Source organism: Delphinus delphis, chromosome 17 (assembly GCF_949987515.2).
Source record: "Delphinus delphis chromosome 17, mDelDel1.2, whole genome shotgun sequence".
NCBI lineage: Eukaryota > Metazoa > Chordata > Mammalia > Artiodactyla > Delphinidae > Delphinus > Delphinus delphis.
Window position 1 is genome coordinate 76,331,573 of NC_082699.1, and position 25,586 is coordinate 76,357,158.

At 51.0% G+C, this 25,586-nt stretch overlaps 1 protein-coding gene across 1 annotated transcript in view; it reads right to left on the reverse strand.

The window, feature by feature from the left end:
- Nucleotides 1-25,586, reverse strand: part of COL22A1 (collagen type XXII alpha 1 chain) — a 237,922-nt gene that overhangs the window by 170,625 nt on the left and 41,711 nt on the right. Inside the window, exons 5-9 of the mRNA XM_060035315.1 lie at nt 21,786-21,909; nt 11,636-11,911; nt 4,855-4,935; nt 3,555-3,671; nt 853-897 (exon numbers count right to left, since the gene is read on the reverse strand). Coding sequence (XP_059891298.1) covers nt 853-897; nt 3,555-3,671; nt 4,855-4,935; nt 11,636-11,911; nt 21,786-21,909 — 643 coding nt within the window. The remainder of the gene's footprint in view (nt 1-852; nt 898-3,554; nt 3,672-4,854; nt 4,936-11,635; nt 11,912-21,785; nt 21,910-25,586) is intronic.

Below are 25,586 nucleotides of genomic sequence, written 5' to 3' on the forward strand. Positions count from 1 at the left end.
AGTGGTGACGCACTGAATGAATGTGAACACAAGTAATACAAGTGAGAGGGAGGGAGAGAAAGGGAGAGAGGGAGGGACAGAGGCAGGGGGAGGGGGAGAGGGAGAAGCGGGGAGGGAAGGGAAGGGGATGCAGTCATCGCTAGTCGTCTGCACCATCACACTCAGCCCCTCTTTCGAACACCAGACTAGCAAACGGCCACTGGGCAACGCTGACCTCCTCCCTCAGCCTCTGTGTGACCCCGGGCAATGCACACCTCTCTGGGTCTCAGCTTTCCGAGACCGAAAAAATGATGCGAGACGACAGCCCTGTCCAGCTCCGTAAATGCGATAAACCTGGGCAGTGGTGGACAGAGAAGAGGCCGGTCCACGGCTGAGGAGGGAGGAGCCCACAAGGAGGCACCTGGCCTCGAGCAATTCGTGAGTTTGGAAAACGTGTACAAAAAGAATTCCACGCACGTCAAGCAAACAGATCGTGCGTGCTGAACAGACTCTTTAAGGCGCAACCCCTGAAGTTTCTGGAATATAGAGGCCTGAAAGGATTGATGCAGTTAGCTGACCACGGAGGGCTGAGCCTGTTGGCGCAAACAGCATCTGAGCCCGGGCGTGCGTGTTCCCCTTCTCGATCACACGTTCAGGCTGAGAAATGGACGCTCTGAACCGTGAAGGGACTCAGAGGCTACGGACTTTATGCCACTTGCCCTATCCTTCCATCTCAACAAGCTCGGAAGCAAAACCCCGCAGGACAGTAACCTAGCACACCATCGTTTGGGAGTTTTTTCCTCCTTCTTACAAAGAGAGCAAATCAAAGGACCCCACGCTCTAAAGGGCTTCTCTGCCGGCTCCAGTACTGACCTTTGGGCCGGGGAGTCCCACTGGGCCATCAAAGCCCTTTTCACCCTAAAGGAAGAAAGACAAAAGAAACAAGTAAGGTTCTGTTTTAATTTTCCCCTTTCTCTCTTTACTAGTTGGTTATCCCCTCCACCTGCTCATAAGCCAGTCCCTTAGTAAGCCACATGCCGATCAATAAGTTGGACAAAGTTCACTGGAGGGCTTCCCTGGTGGCGCAGTGGTTGAGAGTCCGCCTGCCGATGCAGGGGACACGGGTTCGTGCCCCGGTCCGGGAAGATGCCACATGCCGCGGAGCGGCTGGGCCCGTGAGCCATGGCCGCTGAGCCTGTGCGTCCGGAGCCTGTGCTCCGCAGCGGGAGAGGCCACAACAGTGAGGGGCCCGCGTACCACAAAAAAAAAAAAATTCTCTGGAGCTGAGCACCCTTTCTCAAACTGCCAACCTACATGGGGAACTTGGACGTGACCTCCAAATACAGCCATCAATTTACAAATGCCAGCCTCACCCTCTGGGTGGCATCACCCAATAAGCCATTCCATCTATCCTTCATACCCTGGGTCCACGTATCCATCAATTCAACTATTATTTCATATAGTGGCTGAAAATACAGACATGGAAAGATTCAGCCTTTGCCATCTGGAATTTATGAGCTTATGGAAGTAAAGACAAGTAGGCAGTTTTACTCCAATGTGATCATTGTTATGGTCTCTGGAAGAAGAGGGAAAGAAAGGGTCTTAATGTCCCAAATAGCAGGGGCTAAATGAACAGGTATTGAATGGATGGATGTGAAGAATGGAAAGGCAGGCAGGCAGGCAGGCAGGCAGGCAGGGAGGCAGGGAGGAGGGAGATCATACAGACAATAATAATGGGATCAGAAAAGGATTCTTTGGGGATCTTGAAAGAAGAACAGGCATTAGCAGATTAAAAGGGGTGGCGGGAGGGAAAAGGATGTTCTAGGCAGAAGGTGCTACATATGCAAATTCCAGAAGGCAAGGAAGATCATGACCTGGCGGAGGACCAGGACATTCCCGCCTACTTGAAACTGGGAGGGGAGAGGGGAGTGAGATGAGGCTAGAAGGGCAACTAGGACCCACCAGGGGCCACACAGAGTGGGGACAGGTGGGGGAGGGGATCTGTAAGCCAAGCTCAGGAGGTCAGTGGCGATCCAGCAGGTGGTCGTGAGCTGGAGAGTGAGAAGGTGGGCGGGAAGAGAGGACGGAGGCCTGTTTGACCCCAGACTTCCTCCCGAGGGGCCCCGCCAGGGCAGGGCTCTGGGGAAACCATGAACTAGGCAGAGATAGCATCGGCCACCCTCCCGGGCACAGTCTGCAGGCTAGTGGGCCAAGCCCCACGCTGCTGCAGTTACCCTTTCCGTTTGGGGTTTTCCATGGAAAACAAGAATTCAAAAGGACTTGGGTTTGGACAGTTGCTTTCGTTATGACATTGATGGGTGAGAACCGGATCAACACGTTATCTGTGTCCGAGCCCGGCAGGGGCGCGGACGAGGATCCCTGCCCGGTGCCCTGGGTGCACCCACCCTGGCTCCCTCTCTAGCTTCTCCCAATCCTAACCCAGCACCAGGCCGGAAGCCCCTAACTCCACCGACGCCCCAGACAAAGCCTCAGCTCGCAGCATGACCGAGCTTGCTTCTCGTTGTCTCCCAGCCAGCTGGGCCATGGTTAGAAATCCCCACTTGACTGGGAGCTCCTTGGGAGGGGGTCTCTGGGTGGAAAGAAGAAAGGAGAGTGTGAAGGAGAACAGAGGAGAGGGAAGAAGGGAAGGAGGAGAGGCTGCCAGGACAGGTGGCTTACTGAAACAAAACTGTCAGGAAATTCTTAAAGTGTGTCCACTCCAATGAACGTCAACCACGATTTCGTAGTTTTGTCTGTGTCTCCCAAGGCCCTTGCAAAGTTGGGGAGCACCTCCTGTGTGCCGGCCCTGAGCTGGGAGGGGCAGACAGAGCGATTGATATACTGCATGCTGTAGACCGAGGGCCCTGGGGGGCTACCAGTCGAGCAGATCTTCACGGAGACCATCTCGATTTTGTCATCCTCACGTATCTGTTTATTCTGCTCAAACAGCGGAAACTGTTTTCTTATTAAGAGGGCTGTTCGTCCACAGAAAAACAGATGAAGGCCTCAGGCACTCGAGGAGACGTTTCATCTAGGCTAAAGGGCAGGCGATGGTGGCAGTCGGAAACATAATAGGTTTTAAAATTAGAAACAAGAGGCATTAAACTCTACTCATATATGCATGTAGATTATATAGTACAGCTAATTACAGGGAACGTTGAGAAGCAAGGGATGAGGGTGTGTCCCGCAGAGCACACCTAAACCCTCGGCCGCTGCCCATGCAGAGTCTTATCCTCGAAGCAAATCTGGCTGGTTTAGGCGCACACACGAGTGAAGAGGAGACCGGGAGGGGCCAGAGTGCCTTGGGAAGACGTCACGAACTTCAGGAAGAGGTTCGTCACGGCTGGGTCTGAGCAGCTCCCCTCCCGATGTGCACAGAAATCAAGAAGGGAGAAGCCCAAGGAGCAAGGATAGGCCCCTGACTGGAGAGTCGCCTGGAGCCTGGGGCCACCCTGCCCTGGCAGCCCACGTGCATGATGGGAAATTCCCACCTACACTGCTGGTTCTGCTGCCACCCTGCCCCACTCAGCTCTGGGGCCCCGGGCTGGCGGCTGAGGGTGGACTGTGGATGGTACCTTTTCTCCAGCTGGGCAGGAGCAGTTGATAGTCTTCAAAATGCCGATCTGTTCACTGCCGGAGGTGGGAGGCGGCTGGGGCGGGGGTGAGGGCTCCGTCAGCACGGTCACCTGGCACTGGAAGGGAAGCAGAGCGGTCAGAACCTGGCTTCCTGCCCGGCACCACTCCCTGGAGCTTCCCTGCACAGGCAAAGGGGAGGCAGGAACCCTGAGGACACTGGAGCCTGAGCAGGGAGGGCAAGTAGCGTCTGACCGCAGGTCCTGGTACCCTGAGGCCCTGGAGTCAGACTGGCGTGGGCCAAGGGGCTCAGCCACTTCACTGGCCTCTCAGCAGCCTGTGGGAACCACTTAACCCCTCTGAGTCTCAGTGCTAACCTCTTCAGAGTGGGGACAAGGGCGTTTCCATCACAATGCAGTGAGGAGGAGTTAGTAGGACACGGAGAAAGCATCCAGTTCAGAGTCCGGAACGCAGGAACCCAGCAGGTGTGCCCGTAATGACTTATTTCCTTACCCTCGCCAGCCCCCTCCCTCTCTCCTTTCTTCCCTTCCTCTCCCCCACTCCTTCTTTCCCTTTATTCTCTCCTGCTCTTACCCGTCTCCCTCCCTTTCCTTTCTCTCCTCTCTCTCTACAGTCAGGCTCAGCTGACTCCAGCCCCAGCCCTGGTAACGACCACCCCGGGTGCCTGTGCCCCCCACTCGTCCTGACACAGGACACGCTGACCGAGTGCTCACTGCGTCCGGGCCCGCGCCCGCCGAGTGCATGGATTTCAGCTTTCAACTCTGGGAGGCAGGACTATGGAAGCACCCTCGGAACTGGTATTTGATAAATGGAGAGGGAGGGACCTGGACCGAGGCAGAGGTGGGGAGGCCCTGGGAGAGGCAGAACTGCGCCGGGGCCCAGGAGCCTCTGCCTGCTGTTCCTGAACCCGTGTTGCCTCCTCCTGTCTTGCTGAGCAGCGCAGAGCATGGCGGCCTCCCCACTCTGAGCGCTGGCAGCAGAGATGCCGTTCCCCCCTGCCAGCCTCTGCCCCGTGCTCCCCAGAGCTGGGTCTCATCACTCAGCTGCAGCCCCGGGGGCCATAGACTGAGGCTGGGGCAGACCTGCATGACCCGCTCCCCGAACCCACACCCGCCAGACCAGGAAACGGAACCCTAGCAATGACCATGGGGCTCCCTCCCAGGGCGCACTGTGGTGGCGGGTGTCCCCTGATCCCATCCCAGGGCCCAGGACACCCCTCCCTCGGGAAGCCAAGGACCCATTCCGCCCCCCCCAACCCCTCCATGCAGAGTCTCTGCTCACCGGACCCGAGGGGATGTCACAGCATGTCTCCAGTTCCGAGTGTCGGGAGTCACAGTAAATCACGATCCGCTGTAGGTCAAACTGGGAGGGAAAATGAGGACAGAGAGTGAGTTTTGGGAGCTTTGGAACCCAGATCCTCCCTGCTTTCAGGCAGGCCCTGCTCAGGGATCAGGCCCGCTTCCCCTTCAGGGTCCTGTATGGTCTGACCCTGAGCTGAACTTCAGAGGGAGCCTACGTGTCATCTACAGACAGCCCATCCCTCTAACAGCGCGAACCCCAAGTGCAAGGTGAGTCAGCACAGACTGGGGGCAGCGTTTTCTCCTGCTCTGAATGTGCTACAGCTCAGGCCCCTCACACGCCTCCTCCCGTCCACAATCCGTGGCCACTGCGTTCACTAAAGCCCCTGCCGTGGTGCTGCCACCAACAGTCTCCAAAGGTTCAGAGTATCCCTGCTTTCAACTCTCTCATCTCCATGTGGTGGCTTAAGTGAACTTTTTTATATTAAAAATTTGCTCTATCAAATAAAAGCAAAAATAAACAAATGGGACCTAATTAAACTTACATGCTTTTGCACAGCAAAGGAAACCACGGAGTTTCACATCCATGCCTCTGCACGTGGTCTCCCTTCCAGGAAAACCCCTGAAAACTAGCAACCACACTGAGGCATCCCCTCAGGAGCTGTTGTAAAAATACACCCACAGATCTTCTGATGCTCCTCCAAGGGGTGGAGCCTCATCCACCTCCCCACCCCCGAGTGTAGGAGGGACCTGGTCACTGGCTTCTAAGGAACACAACATGGCAGAAGTGACGGCGTGTCACTTCGAGATCAGTTATAGAAAGACTGGCTTCTTGGTGCGTGCGCGCATGGTCTCTCTCTCTCTCACATCACGCAGCCTGGGGTCACCCGCTGGCACGCAGGGAGCTGCCCCACGGAGAAGCCCACGTAGGGAGGAACCAGGGCCGCTGTCAGCAATCCAACAGCAAGGAACTGAGGCCCTCAGTCCAACAGCCCACGGGAGGCTGCCAGCAATCACCTGCGTGAGCTTGGAGGTGGTCTTTCAGCCCTGTTCTAACTTCAAGATCACAGCAATGGCCAATAGCTTGACAGCGACGTTATGAGAAACCCTGAGCAAGACCCACCCAGCTCAGCCCCTCCCAGATTCCTGAACCACAGAAACTGTGAGACAATAAGAGTTTGTTGTTTTCATCCCTCTTTTTTGGGCGGGGGATGGGGGATATTTGTTATGCAGCAACTGATAACTGATACACATCCTCTACTGTCAAGAAGAGTTCACGGGGTCTCTTCTCCACCGCTTGGCTCCTTGTACACACAGCTAATACAGAACATAGCAGCCTGCACGGTAACTGTACATGTGTGTGTCCATCCTCCCCCAGGGCTCCCCATCCTGACCCACAGCCCTCAAACACACTGAGCTCTCTTTCCCTACCTGCTTTTCCCTCCTGCTCCTCACAAGGCTGGCTCCTCTCACCTTTCACCTCTGTAGCCACCCATCAGAGCCCAGGCCCTCCCTGCCACTTGTCATCCTGTACGTCCTTATAGGAGCAATGACCACAATGCCTCCTTTGTGTGCATTTCTCAGTTTACTTTTTAAACTGTGTTTCTCTGATTAGAACAGCAGTTCTGTGAGGCAGGCCTCTCCTATCCCTTGTGTTTCTCTGTACCCCCAGCCCCAGAGTACTTCCTGACACAGCAGATGTCCCGAGGCATAGAATGAATGGTTGAGTGGATACATGCATGCACCATGCACGGACAAACATTTATCGAATGGAAATTGAGCTAAATCAACGGATACTTATTTTTTTAACACCAGTGCTGAATGCTCCCAGCCTTGCACCTCCCCTGTGCCCTTGTGCGGCCTGTGCTGCATTCGAAGGCCCTGAGCGAGCAGGCCAGGCAGCTCGACCTCACCCTCCTGGCTTTGGGACAGGCCCCGGCAGGTGTAAGCCCTCACTCCACAGACTGGACTCAGCAGAAACAGTAACAATTCCAGTTGTCTGTCTGTTGTATTTCCTGTAGAGACACCAGCCCACAGACAGGAGAAAATGACAAAACACAGAATCATGCTTTGGAACAAGGCCTATTTTAAAGAGAGGGTCCTGCTTTCTGCATTAGCAAGCGTACATGCTCAGCGGCTGGGTCTGTCTGGCAAGGCCACAGGGACAGAGGTGGAGAAGGAAGGCAAGGTCAGGGTCAGGGAGGTGCACAGGTGGCCTGGGGCCTGCACACGTGCACTCAGGGTGGGTAGCAGGGCCTGGGAGCCAGGAGGGGTCTCTTGCAACTGCCTGGAACCCCACCATTCCCTGTCCCACCTTCCTCCCTCTCCCCTCCCTCCACCATGTCAGGGAGCCCACCTCCTGATGCCCCTCTGCCCCCACCCCCTGGGATCTCTGCTCCCGTTTACATCCTCAGCAATTCCAGGCTGTACTGCGGCAGGGTCCTCTCTCTAGCCCCAGTTTCCCTCCGTGCCCACCATGTGCAGCTTGGTGACCCTTTCCTGACTACAGTGTGGAAACCAATCAGGGTGCAGAGAGCTGAGGATCTGAGATCAGCGGGCCCGGGTCTGAGCCTCAGCTCTGCTCTTCTCTCAGAGCAGCTGGTCAAGGCACCCAATCCCCTGAGCCTCGGTTTCCTCTTCTGTCAGATGGAGATGCTGACATGACTCCTAGGGCACCATGAAGACCAGGTGAGGTCAGACACTAGTGTCCATGGCAGGTGGAGCTGCAGGGTGCTGTGGTCTCTCCCCACCGTGTTCAAGCCTGAGCTACATGGTCACAAGTGCCCCAGCCTACGCTTCTGGAAGGTTTACGAAGGGGTGCGGGGTTCATTGATCCTCCCTCCATGTAGTTCATCAGGATTCATTTTTAATCTAGAAACCCAGCACAAAACAGGAAGTGGGCACAGTATTCCTCTGACAAACGTCAGGTTCTGGGATTCCCCAGCACTGGGTACAACGTGGACACTCACCTAATGGCAATGGGCCAGAGGAGGAGAGAGTGGGACCCAGCCCAGACCCCAGACTCCACACTGTGGGTTAAAAGGGCCCAGTTAAGGGCCCAATGTGACCATCGAATCTGAGAGTCAGCACGGGACAGGACCTGGAGGCCCAGACTCACAGTAAAGGCAGAACTTCCAAGCAGATGGTGAGGCCTGCACCCCTGCCTCCTAATTCTGCCACTTTTTTTTTTTCTAACATCTTTATTGGAGTATAATTGCTTTACAATGGTGTGTTAGTTTCTGCTTTGTAACAAAGTGAATCAGTTATACATATACATATATTCCCATATCTCTTCCCTCTTGCGTCTCCTTCCCTCCCACCCTCCCTATCCCACCCCTCTAGGTGGTCACAAGGCACCGAGCTGATCTCCCAGAGTGACTCAATCTCTGTGCTGAACATCCTTACAGAATGGGGACAATGCGGTGAGTGAGGTCACAGCCTGCAACGTGGAGGACCTAGTCAGCCCGTGAGAACTTCTGGGAACACGGTGGGTGGCACAGAGCAAGGTGCTGGCCGGCGCCTGCGGCTCTGACACCCACCGGCGGCCCCTGCTCAGACTCTGGGTGGACTCTGCGCCTGCCCCCCGCCACTGCCGGGGCGGAAGGAGGGCAAACGCGGGCCCAGCCCCCTTCTTCCCAGTCGAGCCTGAATGCTCTTGTCTCTGGAGGACTCTTCTTTACCCAAAACTGAATCGAGGCTTTGGGGCCGGTGCAGAGCAGCGAAGCCGGCAGTCCACCAGCTCCAGGGCACTGAGCGCTGGAAGGGGCGCTGCTCTGGGTCTGTGCTGCTCAAAGCGAGTGAGCGAGGGCTGGTCCCGAGCACGAGAACCAGCCGCGCGATGAACCCAGAGAGCTGGAGGGCATCAGAAATTAACCCCCTGGTTCCTGATAGGGGTTACGGCTTCTCAGCAACCAACCCCATCCCCTGGGATTTGGAGCTGGGCAGGCCTGGGACACAGGAGCGGGAAACGGAGGGAAGGCTGGCAGGGCCTCCGGGGAGTCACGGGGCAGGGGTCCCAGCATGGCAGGTCCCAGACCAGCTGGACCCCCAGAGCCCAGGAGCACCCCTTCCCAGCCCCGGGCCCCAAGGGTTTGAGTCTCCTCTCCCCGCAGCTCGGAGACGGGCTCCCCGTCCATCAGCCTAGATGCCCACTGACTTGCCTGGCCGCTTCTGTTGCACATCCCTCAGCAGAGAGTCACCCGGGAGCCAGGATCCCCAGGCCAGCCCCCAGCCCTGCCCCCTTTCCCAGCCCAGGCCCTGGCCTCTCACCTCCTTCCCTAACAGGGCCCACCCGCCTTCTCCTTCCATCCACCCTACTCTGCAGCCCCAGGAAACGGCCTCCAGTACAGCCCTGAGCTCTCCCCACCCTCCTCAACCCTTGCTGCCCCTTCACCTACAGGTGGATCCCAGGGCCTGTGCACTAGCGAGGCCTGGCCCTGCCTCCTGCCCCACCCCTCCCCCACCGTGCTTCAGCTCCTGCCACCTCCCATCCTGCGCACAGACGAATCCAATTCATCCTTCCAGGCTCATCCCAGAAGTCACTTGCCTCCAGGAAGCCACCCCTGCCCACCCCCTCCTGTCTCCCCCCATCCGCCTACCCTGTTCATTGAGGTCGGATGCCTTTCCTCTGGGCCCCGTAATATCTGATGCTTACTGTTATCAAGAAAGTAATTCAACGAGACTGAAAAGATCTCAGTGTGATCCTTTCCTTTTATAAGAGGCCATAAGTAGCTTCAAGTCAGAGTCTTAAAGTCTTTTTCTATTCAGTAAACACAATGTTGAGAGACAAGACGGAAAGAGCAGTCGCCACCCACTGGGGCGCTCCTATCCCCCCGGGACACGCAGACAGCACCTGCTTGATCACACGAACCCCACAGCACGACACGAGGCACTAGCACGAGTCCCACCGACGCTGCCCACGTGGACGGGAAGGGCCAGGCGGCAGGCTGGGGGCGGCCGGTACGCATTTACCGCTTTCCATCCCTGGCATGTACATTCGACAGAACTCATCAAAATATGTACTTAAGATCTGTGCACTTTACTATATATGATTAGGCCTCAGTAAAGAATAAAATAAAATATGTGTTGACTGAGTGAATTAATTTAGCCTCACTGAACCAAAGCTTATTTAAAAATAGGAACAGGGCTTCCCTGGTGGCGCAGTGGTTGAGAGTCCACCTGCCGATGCAGGGGACACGGGTTCGTGCCCCAGTCCGGGAAGATCCCACATGCCGTGGAGTGGCTGGGCCTGTGAGCCATGGCCGCTGGGCCTGCGCGTCCAGAGCCTGTGCTCCACAACGGGAGAGGTCCCAACAGTGAGAGGCCCGCGTACCGCAAAAAAAAAAGAAACACATAGAAGTATTTCTGAGCTCAGTGGTAATCAGGGAAATGCAGATAGAACCACAATAAAATACCATCGTATGCCCATCCGATTGGCAAAACAACAAAAACGTTAAAAAAAAAATCTATCAACGTGTTGGTGAGGATCTAAGAAAATGGGTCTTTCATACGTTGCTGGTGGACACATCAATGTTCTGTCTCTTTGTTGAGAAGTTAAAATATGCCGGAAAGTCAAAAATTGTTTACCCTACAATCTAATCATTGAATGCCCCAGAGAAACTCTCCCAACTGGTACACATCTCCAGCCTCAACGGCACGTGTTACCCTGTTTTCTTCATGAGGAACGTACATCTGCAGACGTGCCAGCACGTTCAAGACCAAGACTTGCTGGTTATGATGGTGAAACATCAGAACAATCTAAATACTCACTAGCAGGAGAACAAATAAGCAAAATGTACGATAAAGTGAAGGATTATGCAGCAGCTGAAAGAAGAAAAAGCTTAGACACATAATTTTGAGAGAAAAAAGCAAGACGTGACTATACACGCTGTACGTTATTCACATAAATTTCAAAATCTCCAGCGCACGTCCAGCAACCCTGTATTTGATAACAGAAATACATGTACGTGTAAAAAAAGAAAAGAAATGGTTTTGGAGAGAGCTATCCCAGATCATGATTTGGTCACTTCTCGAGAAGCAGGGGACACTCCCGGTCAGAAGGATCAAGCTGACTTGCGCTCGAAGACAGCACGTACGTGTACACGTGTTACGTGTGTGCATGTTCACAGTGTGTGTGTCTGTGTGTACAGATGTGGGGATGCATTCGTAGAGGAAAGAAAGATACAGTAAAGGAAAGCGAAAAAAAAGAAAAAAGAATTAAGGAGGGAAAAGAAAGAATAAAGAAGGAAAGAACACTGATGTAATGGTGATGGAAAGACAGCTATTACCAGCCACTGAGTCTTCCCCACTTAATATCCCTGGTTGGTGAAATGAGGATGATTTTTACTTATTTTCCATATACTTTCCTATATGTTCCAATTTTTTTACAATCAGAGAAGAAGGGGAAAGAGTCTGAATTTACAGGGAACTGTGTAACTATTTCTCTGCCCATCGATTTGTCTACATATACATGTAGATATATGTCCCGTGTCCCCAGTGCAGAGCACAGTGCTTGGCACAGAGGAGGTGCTCAGTATATATATGGTAAGTGATCAAGTGGCTAAATAATTAAATGAATGAGTGAGTGAATGAGTGATGGTGATACGGCAGTTTTCTGAGTCAGGGTCCTCCCTCCTAAGACAGTGCAAGGTGATGACCTGATACATGATACACACAGGTGCAGGGGACATCAGGAGCACGTGGCGCCTGAGGCTTCTCCCCGGTGACCCCAGGACCTTGGCTGCAGAAGGCCCGCCAGTACTCACGTCGATGGGCACGCTGTCATAGAGGCGCTTGCCGATCACGGTCTTCCCCTGGATGTCGATGTTCTCCCTCTCCTCGATGGGCAGTGTCTGCACCAGCGCACAGTCTATGTACAGGGAGACGTTCTGGGCCTGGATGCTCAGGGCCACCTTGTGCCAGTCCCGGTTGAAAAGGTCATGGACCCGGGGACCTCGGAAGACCACCCTGACGGCATCCTTCATGGCACCCACAGCGTTGTACTCCACGGCCTTGTTCTCGCCGTCCAGCCGGATAGACACCTGGGGAGGAGAGGACCAGAGGCCCCTTGAGCTGCATGGGACCAAGGGAGGAGAGGGCAGCTGGGGAGGGGAGATCGCGGAGTCAGACCCGACAAATCTGAGTCTGATCCTAGCCGTGACCCTCACCAGCTGGTCAGCCTTGGGCAAAGCACTTCCCATCCCTAAGCCCTGGTGTCCTCCTCACGACAATGGTGTTACTGACACCTACCTTAACAGGCTCATCTAAACCCTGTATTAAATGGAAGATCTGAGCTCGCACGTTAATCCAGGGGTCAAAATCTCAAGTACCCGAGGGCTCTGCAGGTAAGAGCACCTTTGTGAAACTACAAGGGGACTGGTGAGGAGGGGCTTCATCTGTGAGACCGACCAGAAACACTGACTGGTTTCAGCTTCTTTTAAAACCGCAGACGGCAGAACAGAATCCACCTGTGTCTAGATACCAGGTGCCAGTCTGAGACCCCATCCACTAACCCAAACTCTCTCACCTTGCAGCTAAAATTGAAGGCCTGGTAGAACAAAGCAATTCGGTGGCAGGGACCTTGGCTGTCTGTTCACTGGATTACCCTCCAGCCCTCTGCAAAATGCCTTGAAAACTCTGGAAGGAAGTTTTACTTTCCTCTGCGTTTTAAGAATGAATGAGGGGTTTCCCTGGTGGCGCAGTGGTTAAGAATACGCCTGCCAATGCAGGAGACACGGGTTTGAGCCCTGGTCCGGGAAGATCCCACATGCTGCGGAGCAACTAAACCTGTGCGCCACAACTACTGAGCCTGCGCTCTAGTGCCTGTGAGCCACAACTACTGAGCCCTTGTGTCACAACTACTGAAGCCCGCACGCCTAGAGCCTGTGCTTCGCAACAAGAGAAGCCACCGCAATGAGAAGCCCGTGCACCACAACGAAGAGTAGTCCCCGCTCACCGCAACTAGAGAAAGCCTGCATGCAGCAATGAAGATCCAACGCAGCCAAAAAATAAAATAAATTAATTTTTTTAAATGAATGAATGAAGTAACGAATGAATGTATGCTCATCCATGTGCTTATTCTTTCATCCCTTGCACGATACTCACTGAACATCCTCTGTGACAGGCAAGCAACCTGCTAGGTGTCAGGAATGCAGGAGTGGGCAAGATCAATACTGCCTCAGCGCACGGAGGTGGGGGACGTAACGTGACACAGAAAATAGGTATTCACTGAGCAAATGGATGGGTGGGTATATTCTTGTCCAGTCTCCATGGGGTTGGCCTCCATCTGCCCTGATATCCACGCTCCACCTCTCTCTACCTGGATCTGGACTCCCAGACTCTGACCTTTGACTTCCTGACCTGGGCTCCGATGCCCTTTGGCTTCTAGTTAGTCTGGCCCATGGGAGAGGAAATCAAAGAGCGGGAAGAGAGAGGGGTCTGGTATTGACTCTCCTGCCCTCCCAGCTTCCCTGCGGTTCCAGACGGCCATGTTCCTCCACGTGCCAGGGCCCTTTGGAAGCCCTCCCTCCTCCACGACTCCAGAACACGACGTCTCCGCGAACCACCAACCTCTCCCTGCCCAGGCCATCCAGGCCCCGGGCAGGAACTTCCTGCTGTTGCTAATCCCAGGACACCACAATATCTTTTTGGTTTCCTTAACCCTGACCCTTAACCTCATCAGCTCCCTTACCCCGAGACACTTTACTAAAACGCTCTTCAAAACTCCGGGCTGTCTACCGCTTGCCCACACCCAAACTGGCAAGTCACTTTTAAGCTGTGTGACCTCGGGCAGGTTTTTAACCTCTGTGTGTTGTTTCCTCATTTGTAAAATGGCACTGGTGATAGTGCCTACTTGATAGAGCTGTTATGAGAATTAAATGAATTTATAGATATGTAAAATACATAGTACTTATACATCAGGCACTGTTCTAAATACTATCTACAATAAATGAAGCAAGTTCAAAGACATCACTGCAGTGAAGCCTTCTCTGACACACACGTGTAACTGGATTCTAACCTGGTCATTTGCTCTCACATCCTCAGGCATGTGGATTTATTTGTTTTTTCAGAGCATTTCGGGTCAGTATATGAAAGCATTTCGGGTCATTTATTTCATCCGCCCGTTTCCTGCCTGCCCTGCCCCATCCTTTTAAGCAGGCCCCCGTCTCTACTGCTCATCTCTTTAACCCCAGTGGCTAGGACAACACATGCCATATAGTAGGACTCAACAGAAAGGGAATGAATGAATGAGAGCCCCGAGGTTAAAGGAAGGAGCCCACTGCCCTGCAGGGAACCAGCCACAGTGTTTATGACACCACCCAGGTGTTCTGGTTTCTCTGTCTCGGGTCCCCCACATGGCTTCAGCACAGCCAAGGGGAACCTAAAATTTATTTTTAACTGCATTGTCTGCTGGTATGTTACGGTTAGGGTGAAAAAACTATGAACCCCTGACTAATAACCTGAAACTTCTCGTAAGCATAATCTAATAATCATGATTAAGCCTGGTCTCTTTCTTGAAATGTTTCACCTGTTTGAGCCCTGGACCCCTGAGCCACCTGGGGAGCTTCACGAGGACATGGGTTTTTCTCCAATGTTTCTATTTCTCCCAGCACCACACAGAGCAGAGGAAGGCCCGGCAGGCCCGAGTCCAAGCTGGGGGGAACTCAGGAGGGCACTCCATGCCTCAGATCCATCAGCAAACCCTGTTGGTTCTATTTTCAAACTACATATGCAGAATCCCATCATTTCTCCCCAGGTCCCTATGACTACTTGGTCTGAGTCAGTATCACCCTTTGCCGAGAGGACCACAGCGGTCTCCCAGGCTCCCTGTCCCAGGCCTGCCCACCTCGCAGAGCCTACTCTCCAGTCCCTGCACTGGCTTCCAGCCTGTTCCGAGTCTCACCTCTACCCCTCCACCCTGTTCCAGAACTAGCCTCCTCCTGGCCCTTTATCAGATCTGGAATGAGTGCCCCTCAGTCTCTCCAAAGGACAAACGGGGAAAATGCCAACGGTCAAGGGTGGTTGTAAATTCTCTGTGGGGTCATGGTGTAAAAATCTAGATCCTGTTATTACCGAGCTACGGGACAAAGAGCACGTGACAGCGTGGCTCACACCGGTCGGCTCACAGGTCATCTTCTACGTGGCCTCTGTCCACTTCTCCTGTGTCCGGTCAGGACTTCCCCGAGGCGTGGGGTGGCCACCACGTCATTTTCAGTGAAGGGCACGTCCCAAAGTGAAGGGCACGTCCCAAAGCGAAGGGCACGTCCCAAAGCTTGTTCAGTGGAACGGAACAGCCAGGCGCCTCTCTGAAAAGGCAGGTTCTGTCTCTGCATGGCTCTGCAGGATTCCAGCCCAGGGCTCATTCTGGCAGAAGGAGGGGAGGAGGCTGACACGGCCCTGCAAACGCCATGGAGGAAGAGGACCCAGACTGAGGGGTGGTGCAGGCTCGCCCCATAGGACTGCCATGGCAGGTGCCCAGGCCCACAGCACAGGACCCCGGGAGACTGGAGACGTGCGCGTCTGCAATGGAGGTGGGTGAGGGTCACGACGAGCTGCCTGCTCTCTGGAGAAGAGTCTCACCTCCTGCAGTCGGCCTCCCACACTCAGGAAATCAGGCCACTGGGCGGTCAAGGCTGACCATGGTTCTGCATCTCAGTTTGACCAGGGACGCTGCAGGAGGGTCATTCGACAGGACTAATGGATGGGGACCAGAGCCTGCGGGGCACAGCGGTCAAAAGACAGACTTGGAGCTCGACTGTCTGGGTTCAAATCCCACCTCTCCCCCTCACGACCTACGAAGACATGGGCAGACGCCTAAAGCTTGCTGTGGGTCAGGCTCCTCTCGGTAAGATGGTAACAGCAGAACCTACCCATAGGGCTGTTAGGAGGACTGAGTTAAGATTTGTGAAGCACTCGGGACAGTCCTTGGCTCCTACTGACCGCGTGTGAGTGTGGATAAGAGGTGCCCTCGGGGGCAGGGTCCGGCTTCAACCACGGGAAGTGAGCTCACTGCCATGGAGGAAGTCGCCTCTGGGGGAGGAGCCCGTGAGAGCGGCTACCGCAGTGCAATGGCTTGAGCATGCTTTTATTTTATTTCAACCCCAAGTGAAAATAAAGTCAGTGTCCCCCAGCTGAAGATGAGTAATGTCGCTACACAGTTCATTCTTCAAGAGAGGACCAGGGTAAATGACAGGTATGGTGGGTCCACGAACTCCGAGGACAAGCGGATCGGGTCTGCATCTCAGATCAGTGTATGGTGTTGGTGGCCTGGGCCTGAGACAGGTCCCCCCTCACTCGGCTGCGTGCTGTTGACAGGTGGGCCTACCTTCACAGGGACTGAGGGCCAGCATGCACCAGACACGGGCAAAGGCGAGCTGCAGAGCTCCGTTCAAGGTAAAACCAGAGACTACCATGAAAACTTGTATCACACATCAGGCAGCATTCGATGCTTTAGAGACATCATTCCACATGGTGCTTCCACTAACCGTTCCTGGGAGGTTTTCTGTTTTCCATTTTCCAGCTAAGAACATCAAGACTCAGAAAGCAAACGTGGAGATTGATTCAAGATGGCAGAGTAGAAGAACGTGCGCTCACTCCCTCTTGCGAAAGCACCGGAATCACAACTAGCTGCTGAACAATCATTGACAGGAAGACACTGGAACTCACCAAAAATGATACCCCACATCCAAAGACAAAGGAGAAGCTGCAGTGAGACGGTAGGAGGGGCGCAGTCACAATCAAATCAAATCCCATAACCGCTGGGTGGGTGACTCAGACTGGAGAACACTTATACCACAGGAGTCCACCCACTGGAGTGAACGTTCTGAGCCCCACGTCAGGCTTCCCAACCTGGGGGTCCGGCAACAGGAGAAGGAACTCCTAGAGAATCAGACTTTGAAGGCTAGCGAGATTTGACTGCAGGACTTCGACAGGACTGGGGGAAACAGAGACTCCACTCTTGGAGGGCACACACAAAGTAGTGTGTGCATAGGGACCCAGGGGAAGGAGCAGTGACTCCAGAGGAGACTGAACCAGACCTACCTGCTGGTGTTGGAGGGTCTCCTGCAGAGGCAGGGGGTGGCTGTGGCTCACCATGAGGACAAGGATACTGGCAGCACAAGTTCTGGGAGGTACTCCTTGGCATGAGCCCTCCCAGAATCCGCCATTAGCCCCACCAAAGAGCCTGTAGCCTCCAGTGTTGGGCCGCCTCAGGCCAAACAACCAACATGGAGGAAACTCAGCCCCACCCATCAGCAGACAAGCAGATTAAAGTTTTACTGAGCTCTGCCCACCAGAGAAACACCCAGCTCTACCCATGACCAGTCCCTTGCATCAGGAAACTTGCACAAGCATCGCCTCATCCACCAGAGGGCAGACAGCAGAGGCAAGAAGAATTACAGTCCTGCAGCCTGCGGCACAAAAACCATATTCACAGAAAGACAGACAAGATGAAAAGGCAGAGAGCTACGTACCAGATGAAGGAACAAGATAAAACACAACTAAATGAAGTGGAGATAGGCAACCTTCCAGAAAAAGAATTCAGAATAATGATAGCGAAAATGATCCAGGACCTCGGAAAAAGAATGGAGGCAAAGATCAAGAAGATGCAAGAGATGTTTAACAAAGACCTAAAAGAATTAAAGAACAAACAAACAGAGATGAACAATACAATAATTGAAATGAAAAATACACTAGAAGGAATCAATAGCAGAATACCTGAGGCAGAAGAACGGATAAGTGACCTGGAAGACAGAATGGTGCAATTCACTACTGCAGAACAGAATAAAGAAAAAAGAATGAGAAGAAATGAAGACAACCTAAGAGACCTCGGGGACAACATTAAACACACCAACATTCACATTGTAGGGGTCCCAGAAGGAGAAGAGAGAGAGAAAGGACCTGAGAAAATATAAGAAGAGATTATAGTCAAAAACTTCCATAACATGGGAAAGGAAATAGCCCACCAAGTCCAGGAAGTGCAGAGAGTCCCAGGCAGGATAAAACCCAAGGAGAAACACGCCGAGACACATAGTAATCAAACTGACAAAAATTAAAGACAAACAAAAATTAAAAGCAACAAGGGAATAACATACACAACGTTAACAGCTGATTTCTCAGCAGAAACTCTACAAGCCAGAAGGGAGTGGCATAATATATTTAAAGTGATGAAAGGGAAGAACCTACAACAAAGATTACTCTACCCAGCAAAGACCTCATTCAGATTCAACGTAGAAATCAAAAGCTTTACAGACAAGCAAAAGCAGAGAATTCAGCACCACCAAACCAGCTCTACAACAAATGCTAAAGGAACTTCCCTAAGTGGGAAACACAAGAGAAGAAAAGGACCTACAAAAACAAACCCCAAACAATTAAGAAAATGGTAATAGGAACATACATATCGACAATCACCTCAAATGTGAATGGATTAAATGCTCCAACCAAAAGACACAGGCTTGCTGAATGGATACAAGAACAAGACCCATATATATGCTGTCTACAAGAGACCCACTTCAGACCTAGGGACACATACAAACTGAAAGTGAGGGGATGGAAAAAGGTATTCCATGCAAATGGAAATCAAAAGAAAGCTGGAGTAGTAATCCTCATATCAGATAAAATAGACTTTAAAATAAAGAATGTTACAAGAGACAAGGAAGGACACTACACATAATGATTAAGGGATCAATCCAAGAAGAAGAAGTAACAATTATAAACATATATGAACCCAACACAGGAGCACCTCAATACACAAGGCAAATGCTAACAGCTATAAAATAGGAAATCGACAGTAACACAATAATAGTGGGGGACTTTAACACCTCACTTACACCAATGGACAGATCATCCAGACAGAAAATTAATAAGGAAACACAAGCTTTAAATGACACAACAGATCAGATAGATTTAATTGATATTTATAGGACATTCCATCCGAAAACAGCAGATTACACTTTCTTCTCAAGTGCACACAGAATATTCTCCAGGATACTTCACATCTTGGGTCACAAAGCCTCAGTTAATTTAAGAAAACTGAAATCATATCAAGCATCTTTTCTAACCACAACACTATGAGATTAGAAATCAATTACAGGGAAAAAAATGTAAAAAACACAAACACATGGAAGCTAAACAATACGTTACTAAATAACCAGGAGATCACTGAAGAAATCATAGAGGAAAAAAAAATACCTAGAGGCAAATGACAATGAAAACACGATGATCCAAAACCTATGGGATGCAGCAAAAGCAGTTCTAAGAGGGACGTTTATAGCAATAAAATCCTACCTCAAGAAACAAGAAAAATCTCAAATAAACAATCTAACCTTACACCTAAAGGAACCAGAGAAAGAAGAACAAACAAAACCCAAAGTTAGCAGAAGGAAAAAAATCATAAAGATGAGAGCAGAAATAAATGAAATAGAAACAAAGAAAACAATAGCAAAGATCAATAAAACTAAAAGCTGGCTCTTTGAGAAGATAAATAAAACTGATAAACCCTTAGCCAGACTCATCAAGAAAAAGAGGGAGAGGACTCAAATCAATAAAATTAGAAATGAAAAAGGAGAAGTTACAATGGACACTGCAGAAATACAAAGCATCATAACAGACTACTAAAAGCAACTCTATGCCAATAAAATGGACAACCTGGAAGAAATGGACAAATTCTTAGAAAGGTATAACCTTCCAAGACTGAATCTGGAAGAAATAGAAAATATGAACAGACCAATCACAAGTAATGAAATTGAAACTGTGATTAAAAATCTTCCAGCAAACAAAAGTCCAGGACCAGATGGCTTCACAGGTGAATTCTATCAAACATTTAGAGAAGAGCTAACACCCATCCGTCTCAAACTCTTCCAAAAAACTGCAGAGGAAGGAATAGTCCCAAACTCATAAAAAAGAAAATTACAGACTAATATCACTGATGAATACAGATGCAAAAATCCTCAACAAAATATTAGCAAAGGATCCAACTACACATTAAATACTAGGATCCAACAACACATTAAAAGGATCATACACCATGATCAAGTGGGATTTATGCCAGGGATGCAAGGATTCTTCAATATACGCAAATAAGTCAATGTGATACACCATATTAACAAACTGAAGATTAAAAACCATATGATCATCTCAATAGATGCAGAAAAAGCTTTTGACAAAATTCAACACCAATTTATGATAAAAACTCCCAGAAAGTGGGCATAGAGGGAACCTACCTCAACATAATAAAGGCCATATATGACAGACCCACAGCCAACATCATTCTCAATGGTGAAAAACTGAAAGCATTTCCTCTAAGATCAGGAACAAGACAAAGATGTCCACTCTCACCACTACCATTCAACATAGTTTTGGAAGTCCTAGCCACGACAATCAGAGAAGAAAAGAAATAAAAGGAATCCAAATTGGAAGAGAAGTAAAACTGTCATGTTTGCAGATGACATACTATACATAGATAATCCTAAAGATGTCACCAGAAAACTGCTAGAGCTAATCAATGAATTTGGTAAAGTTGCAGGATACAAAATTAATGCACAGAAATCTCCTGCATTCCTATACACTAACAACGAAAGATCAGAAAGAGAAATTAAGAAAACAATCCCATTCACCACTGCAACAAGAAGAATAAAATACCTAGGAATAAACCTACCTAAGGAGGTCAGAGACCTGTACTCAGAAAACTATAAGACACTGATGAAAGAAATCAAAGATGACACAAAACAGATGGAGACATATACCACGTTCTTGGATTGAAAGAATCAATATTGTGAAAATGACTGTAATACCCAAAGCAATCCACAGATTCAATGCAATCCCTATCAAATCACCAATGGCAGTTTTTACAGAACTAGAACAAAAAGCCTTAAAATTTGTATGGAGACACAAAAGACCCCAAATAGCCAAAGCAATCTTGAGGGAAAAAAACAGAGCTGGAGGAATCAGACTCCCTGACTTCAGACTATAGTACAAAGCTACAGTAATTAAGACAATATGGTACTGGCACAAAAACAGAAATATAGATCAGTGGAACAGGATAAAAAGCCCAGAGATAAACCCATGCACCTATGGTCAACAAATCTATGACAAAAGAGGCAAGGATATACAATGGAGAAAAGACAGTCTCTTCAATAAGTGGTGCTGGAAAACTGGACAGCTACATGTAAAAGAATGAAATTAGAACATTCCCTAACACCATACACAAAAATAAACTCAAAATGGATTAAAGACCTAAATGTAAGACTGGACACTATAAAACGCTTAGAGGAAAACATAGGCAGAACACTCTGACATAAATCACAGCAAGATCTTTTTTGACCCACCTCCTAGAGTAATGGAAATACAAATGTATGGACACAAAGGGGGGAAAGCAGGGGGGCGGGGGGTGGTGGTAGGGTGAATTGGGTGACTGGGATTGACATGTATACCTAATATGTATAAAATAGATAACTAATAAGAACCTGCTGTATAAAAAGTAAATAAATAAAATTTAAAAAAAAAAAGAAGAAAGTGAACGTGTGTCAGAGGCCACACCAAGAAAGGACTAGACACGAGGTCTGAACCCAGGTCGTGCTGACTCTAAGCCAGTTTCCTGCACTACATAATGAACGTGCTGCTAAGAAAGCATGTGCTGTAGGACAGCAGCACGGGCTGCCACCTCCCTGGCTGGGCTGAGGGCCCCTGAGACAGGAACTGGGCGTTCTGCCCCACCAGGTGACGGGCATTGACCGTCAAGGAAGAAGTGCAGCCCTCTGGTGGTCTGCCAGCCCCTGCAGCTGCCCTGCGCCTCTGTGGACACCAGACCCTCCATCTCCCAGGCCCAGGACAGAGACCCCAGGAGAAAACACGGTGGCTGATGCCAAGCCCACAAGAAGGTGAAGGAAATCTGCACCGGACAAGGCACGCTGCTCACACCTGCGGGATGCCGTACTGGTCGATGACCTGCCAGATGTACCAGTCTTCTTTCCGAGACATCTTCCGGAGCCGGAAGGTGGTGACAAAGGCGTACTCATCAGGCAAGCCTTGCGGGAACACATCCCTGGAGGGAGACAGAGACAGATGGCGCCGGGCTGAGAGAAGAGGCTGCAAAGGAGGCCCACGCACCCCGGGGTCACGAAGTCCTGCCACTCTGACCTCCTAGGGTTCTAAAGTCCACCTGCTCGCCTGCCTTTACCGCCTTTCCCTTCAATCAGGGCCTCCATTCAACCCTCCGCTGGCCCTCGCTGTGGCCCCTTCATTGTCCCGGTGCACCCACCCTCAGCCCTGTCAAATCCACCCCCGCAGTGCTCGTCTGCTTCCATCTCTCCAGAATCAGTAATAAATGCTGAACTGCCACCCCGCCGCGGGGCCAAATGTGGCTGAGTGCTGCACCTCTCCCTGCCTGCTGCCCCTCGGCAAGGCCACACTGTCACATCTTAGCCCGCGTGGTCCCTGCCCCACGTGCCAGGACATCCTCCGTCTCCACAGAGCACTGGTTTCCTGAGTTCGGGGGACCAGGTCCTCAAATGGGAGGATCCCTCGGCCCCTGCAGCTCCAGCCCAGACAGCCCTGCACTGCCCTTTCCCCTACAAATTCCGCATGCACGTTGTTCCGCGACAGAAGCTACGGATGTACGGTGTTGTGATGCCCCCGCCCTAGCTGAGGGCGGCCAGGCTCTCACGGGGTGACTCCTGCACCCCGCTGCTCTGCGGTCGAGCAGAGGCTCCCCTGCAGACAGCGGCGGGTCTCCAGAGCTCTCCTCTTAACCGCCAGCTGTTGCCCGGCACTCCCACTCACGGCGGGCCAAACCCTGCTCTAGGGGCAAAGAATGCGAGGCGCTGCCTTCTGCATTGGAGGAGGTGGAAACTGTCTGGCCAGAGAGCCAGGAAGGGAAATGAGGAGGCGTCTGGGTTTCTGGTTCTCAGACTCGTGGACCCTGAGGGACCCTTCGTTTGGCTGTAGAACCTGTGAGTACAGACTGGTCCTCCCTCTGTGATCTCGGTTCACAGATCCGAGCCGGGAGTTGGCCCAGCCGTCCAGAGTCGTTCTCTGAGCTGGGATTTCACCCAGGATCACGTCCAGGCACTGGGAGCAGTGCCCTTTACTCCCTCGGGCCTTCCCAGGATTCAGGGACGTCCTAGGTCACTGCCACACGGGAGGGATACGGGGCTTCCCCACCGCTCTGCACGGGCACAGGCTGTGGAGCCTCAGATGAACATTGCCCTTCAATTTTTTTCTTCTTCTCATTGCATTAATGAGGCCAACTATGCTACTGTTCTTTTCTAAACACACTTACTTCTCAACGCACATGTATGTATAATATACAAATATGCTATGTATCTAAATCCACTATATCTATATATTGATAACTATATTTACATTTATATCTCTATCTACAGGCACACCTCGTTTTGTTGTGTTTTAGCTTTACTGTGCTTCACAGATACTGTGTTTTTTTTTAAAATTGAAGGTTTGTGGCAACCCTGCACCAAGCAAGTCCATCAGTGCCGATGATATGTGCACTGTGTTTAAGACGTAATGCTGTTGCGAACTTGAAAGACCACAGTACGGTGTAAACATAACTTTTATACACACTGGGAAACCGAAAAATGTGACTCTCTTCGTTTTGATATTCGCTTCATTGCAGTAGTCTGGAACCAAACCCACAATATCTCCGGGGTGTGCCTCTCTCTCTCTCTCTCTATCGAGAGATTAATACTTTTTCTTAGGCTGTGTATATATACAGATATACAGGAGAGGGTAAAGGGATTGGAGTTGAAGGACTGGCCTGAGTTTGAGGCCAACCTCTGCCTCCTAGGAACTATGAGATTTTGAACAGGTTACTGTCCCATTTTGAGCCTCAAATGTCGCACCAGATAAATGCTGAGAATAACACAAGCCTTGCTCCCCCCATTTTACTGTGGTGAGAAATAAGTTAGATAAGGTGTGTAAAGTGCCCTTTAAACGTTTAGCAAGTAAGAAAAATACAAATATTGACACCCCTTTTCATTATGAACAGAATTAACCCATACATTAAAAATTATACGTGTAGGTATGTATCTGCGTAAATTGCATTAGAAATGAAAGGGATGCTATTCTCACTCAACACGTCAGAGCTCTGTCGGTTTGATTGTTTCTGTTTTGCCATTAAAACAAACTCGAAACCATGTAGAAATTCCTTCTCAGGACGACTCAGCATAACATGAGCCCAAATCCATTTCCCAGAAACACTTCAGCCCCACGTCCAGAGAGCAGAGTCCAAAGCCATTGTGCTGTTTGCTCCAAATGCCCTGATAGAAGGACGGCACCCTCAGCAAGCGGGAGGCCTCTGCTGGGCTCCCCACCGCATTTGTGTAATGCGTGCTTTCCTCCCTCTGTTTTGTTCTTTCTCTATTACACGTTTGCTGTATTATCATTATTATCATTTTTGGCCACACCGTGCAGCTTGCAGAATCTTAGTTCCCCCATCAGGAATCGAACCTGAGCCCCCTGTGGTGGGAGTGTGGAGTCCTAACTGCCAAGGAATCCCCTTGTACGTTTGCTTTAAAGTGAAGTTGCCTGTGATTTTTTTTTTCTGTTTCTAAGTGGTATGGATGAATTGGACAAGTTAGGCCAAAGAAGTAAGGGGAGTTAAGTGGGAAATGGAACCTGGATTCTGTTCATCCCTGTGTGGCCCCCAAATGAGCATGGGACCAGGTGATTAAGATCACCCAGCATCTGTATCTCAGCCCCTGTGTGGACAGAACGACACCCACAGTCAGGAAGGCACGCCTCCCTTGAGGGTCTGCTGACTGTGATATGGTCTCCATCGCAGGGTGAGGAAACGGGACCCAGAGAGAGAAACTGACGTAGCATTTCCTGTTCTGAACCAGCACTGTCCCGGGATGCTGGCGCTGTGAGCCGTGGAGGACGTTAGGGCCCGATACAGTCCTGGTGCAAGGCTGGCACTCAGAGAACGCCCACCGAGCTGGAGAAACGATTGCATGCCTGCAAAATGCAAGCTCTGAGGCCTGACGTGGCAAAGCCCACCTTTGCCAGGCTAGTATCTAACGGAGGCTTCTCACTGATCGTGGACTGAGTCATCCCCTCCTCCAGGCAGGGCTCAGCTCCATGCTGGGACTCAGGCCCTTCCAGGAGCTTCTCCCACAGCTGGGGAGACAGTCTGCAAATGACTCATTGCACAATCGAGTCGCTGGCTTCAATGTTGCTACATTTTATGCAGGAGGACAGGTTGTGAGGAGAGAAAATAAGGGGAGGCCTGGCTTAACCTCAGAGTTAGGGGGAGGCATCCTTGAAAGCAGGACAGATGAGCTGTACTTTGAAGGACAAGCAGGGGTAGAGAGAGGGCAGTGCAGACAATGACAGGCCAGGACGAACCTGATGCCAGAAAGGCAGCACGGGGCTAGATCACACACAGGGTCTTCCCAGGCCCTTAGCTTAAGAACACTCAGAAGTAATTAAAGAGTTTTAAGATGAAGAGTAATGTCAAGATAAAATATCACTTTTCATTTTCAAAAGACCATTCTGCCTGAGAGGAGAAGAATGGAACATTAATTTTGGTGTCATCATTAGCCCTGGACTGGAGACCCCACAGGTGTCAGACCCTGGACTCATCTTTGCATCATGACCCTCTCAAATGACGTTGCAAGGCGGACACATTCACCTCAGATGAAACAGATGCCATGACTGGGGCACAGGGACCTCCCATGACTTGTGTAAGGCCAGGCACCCAGCAAA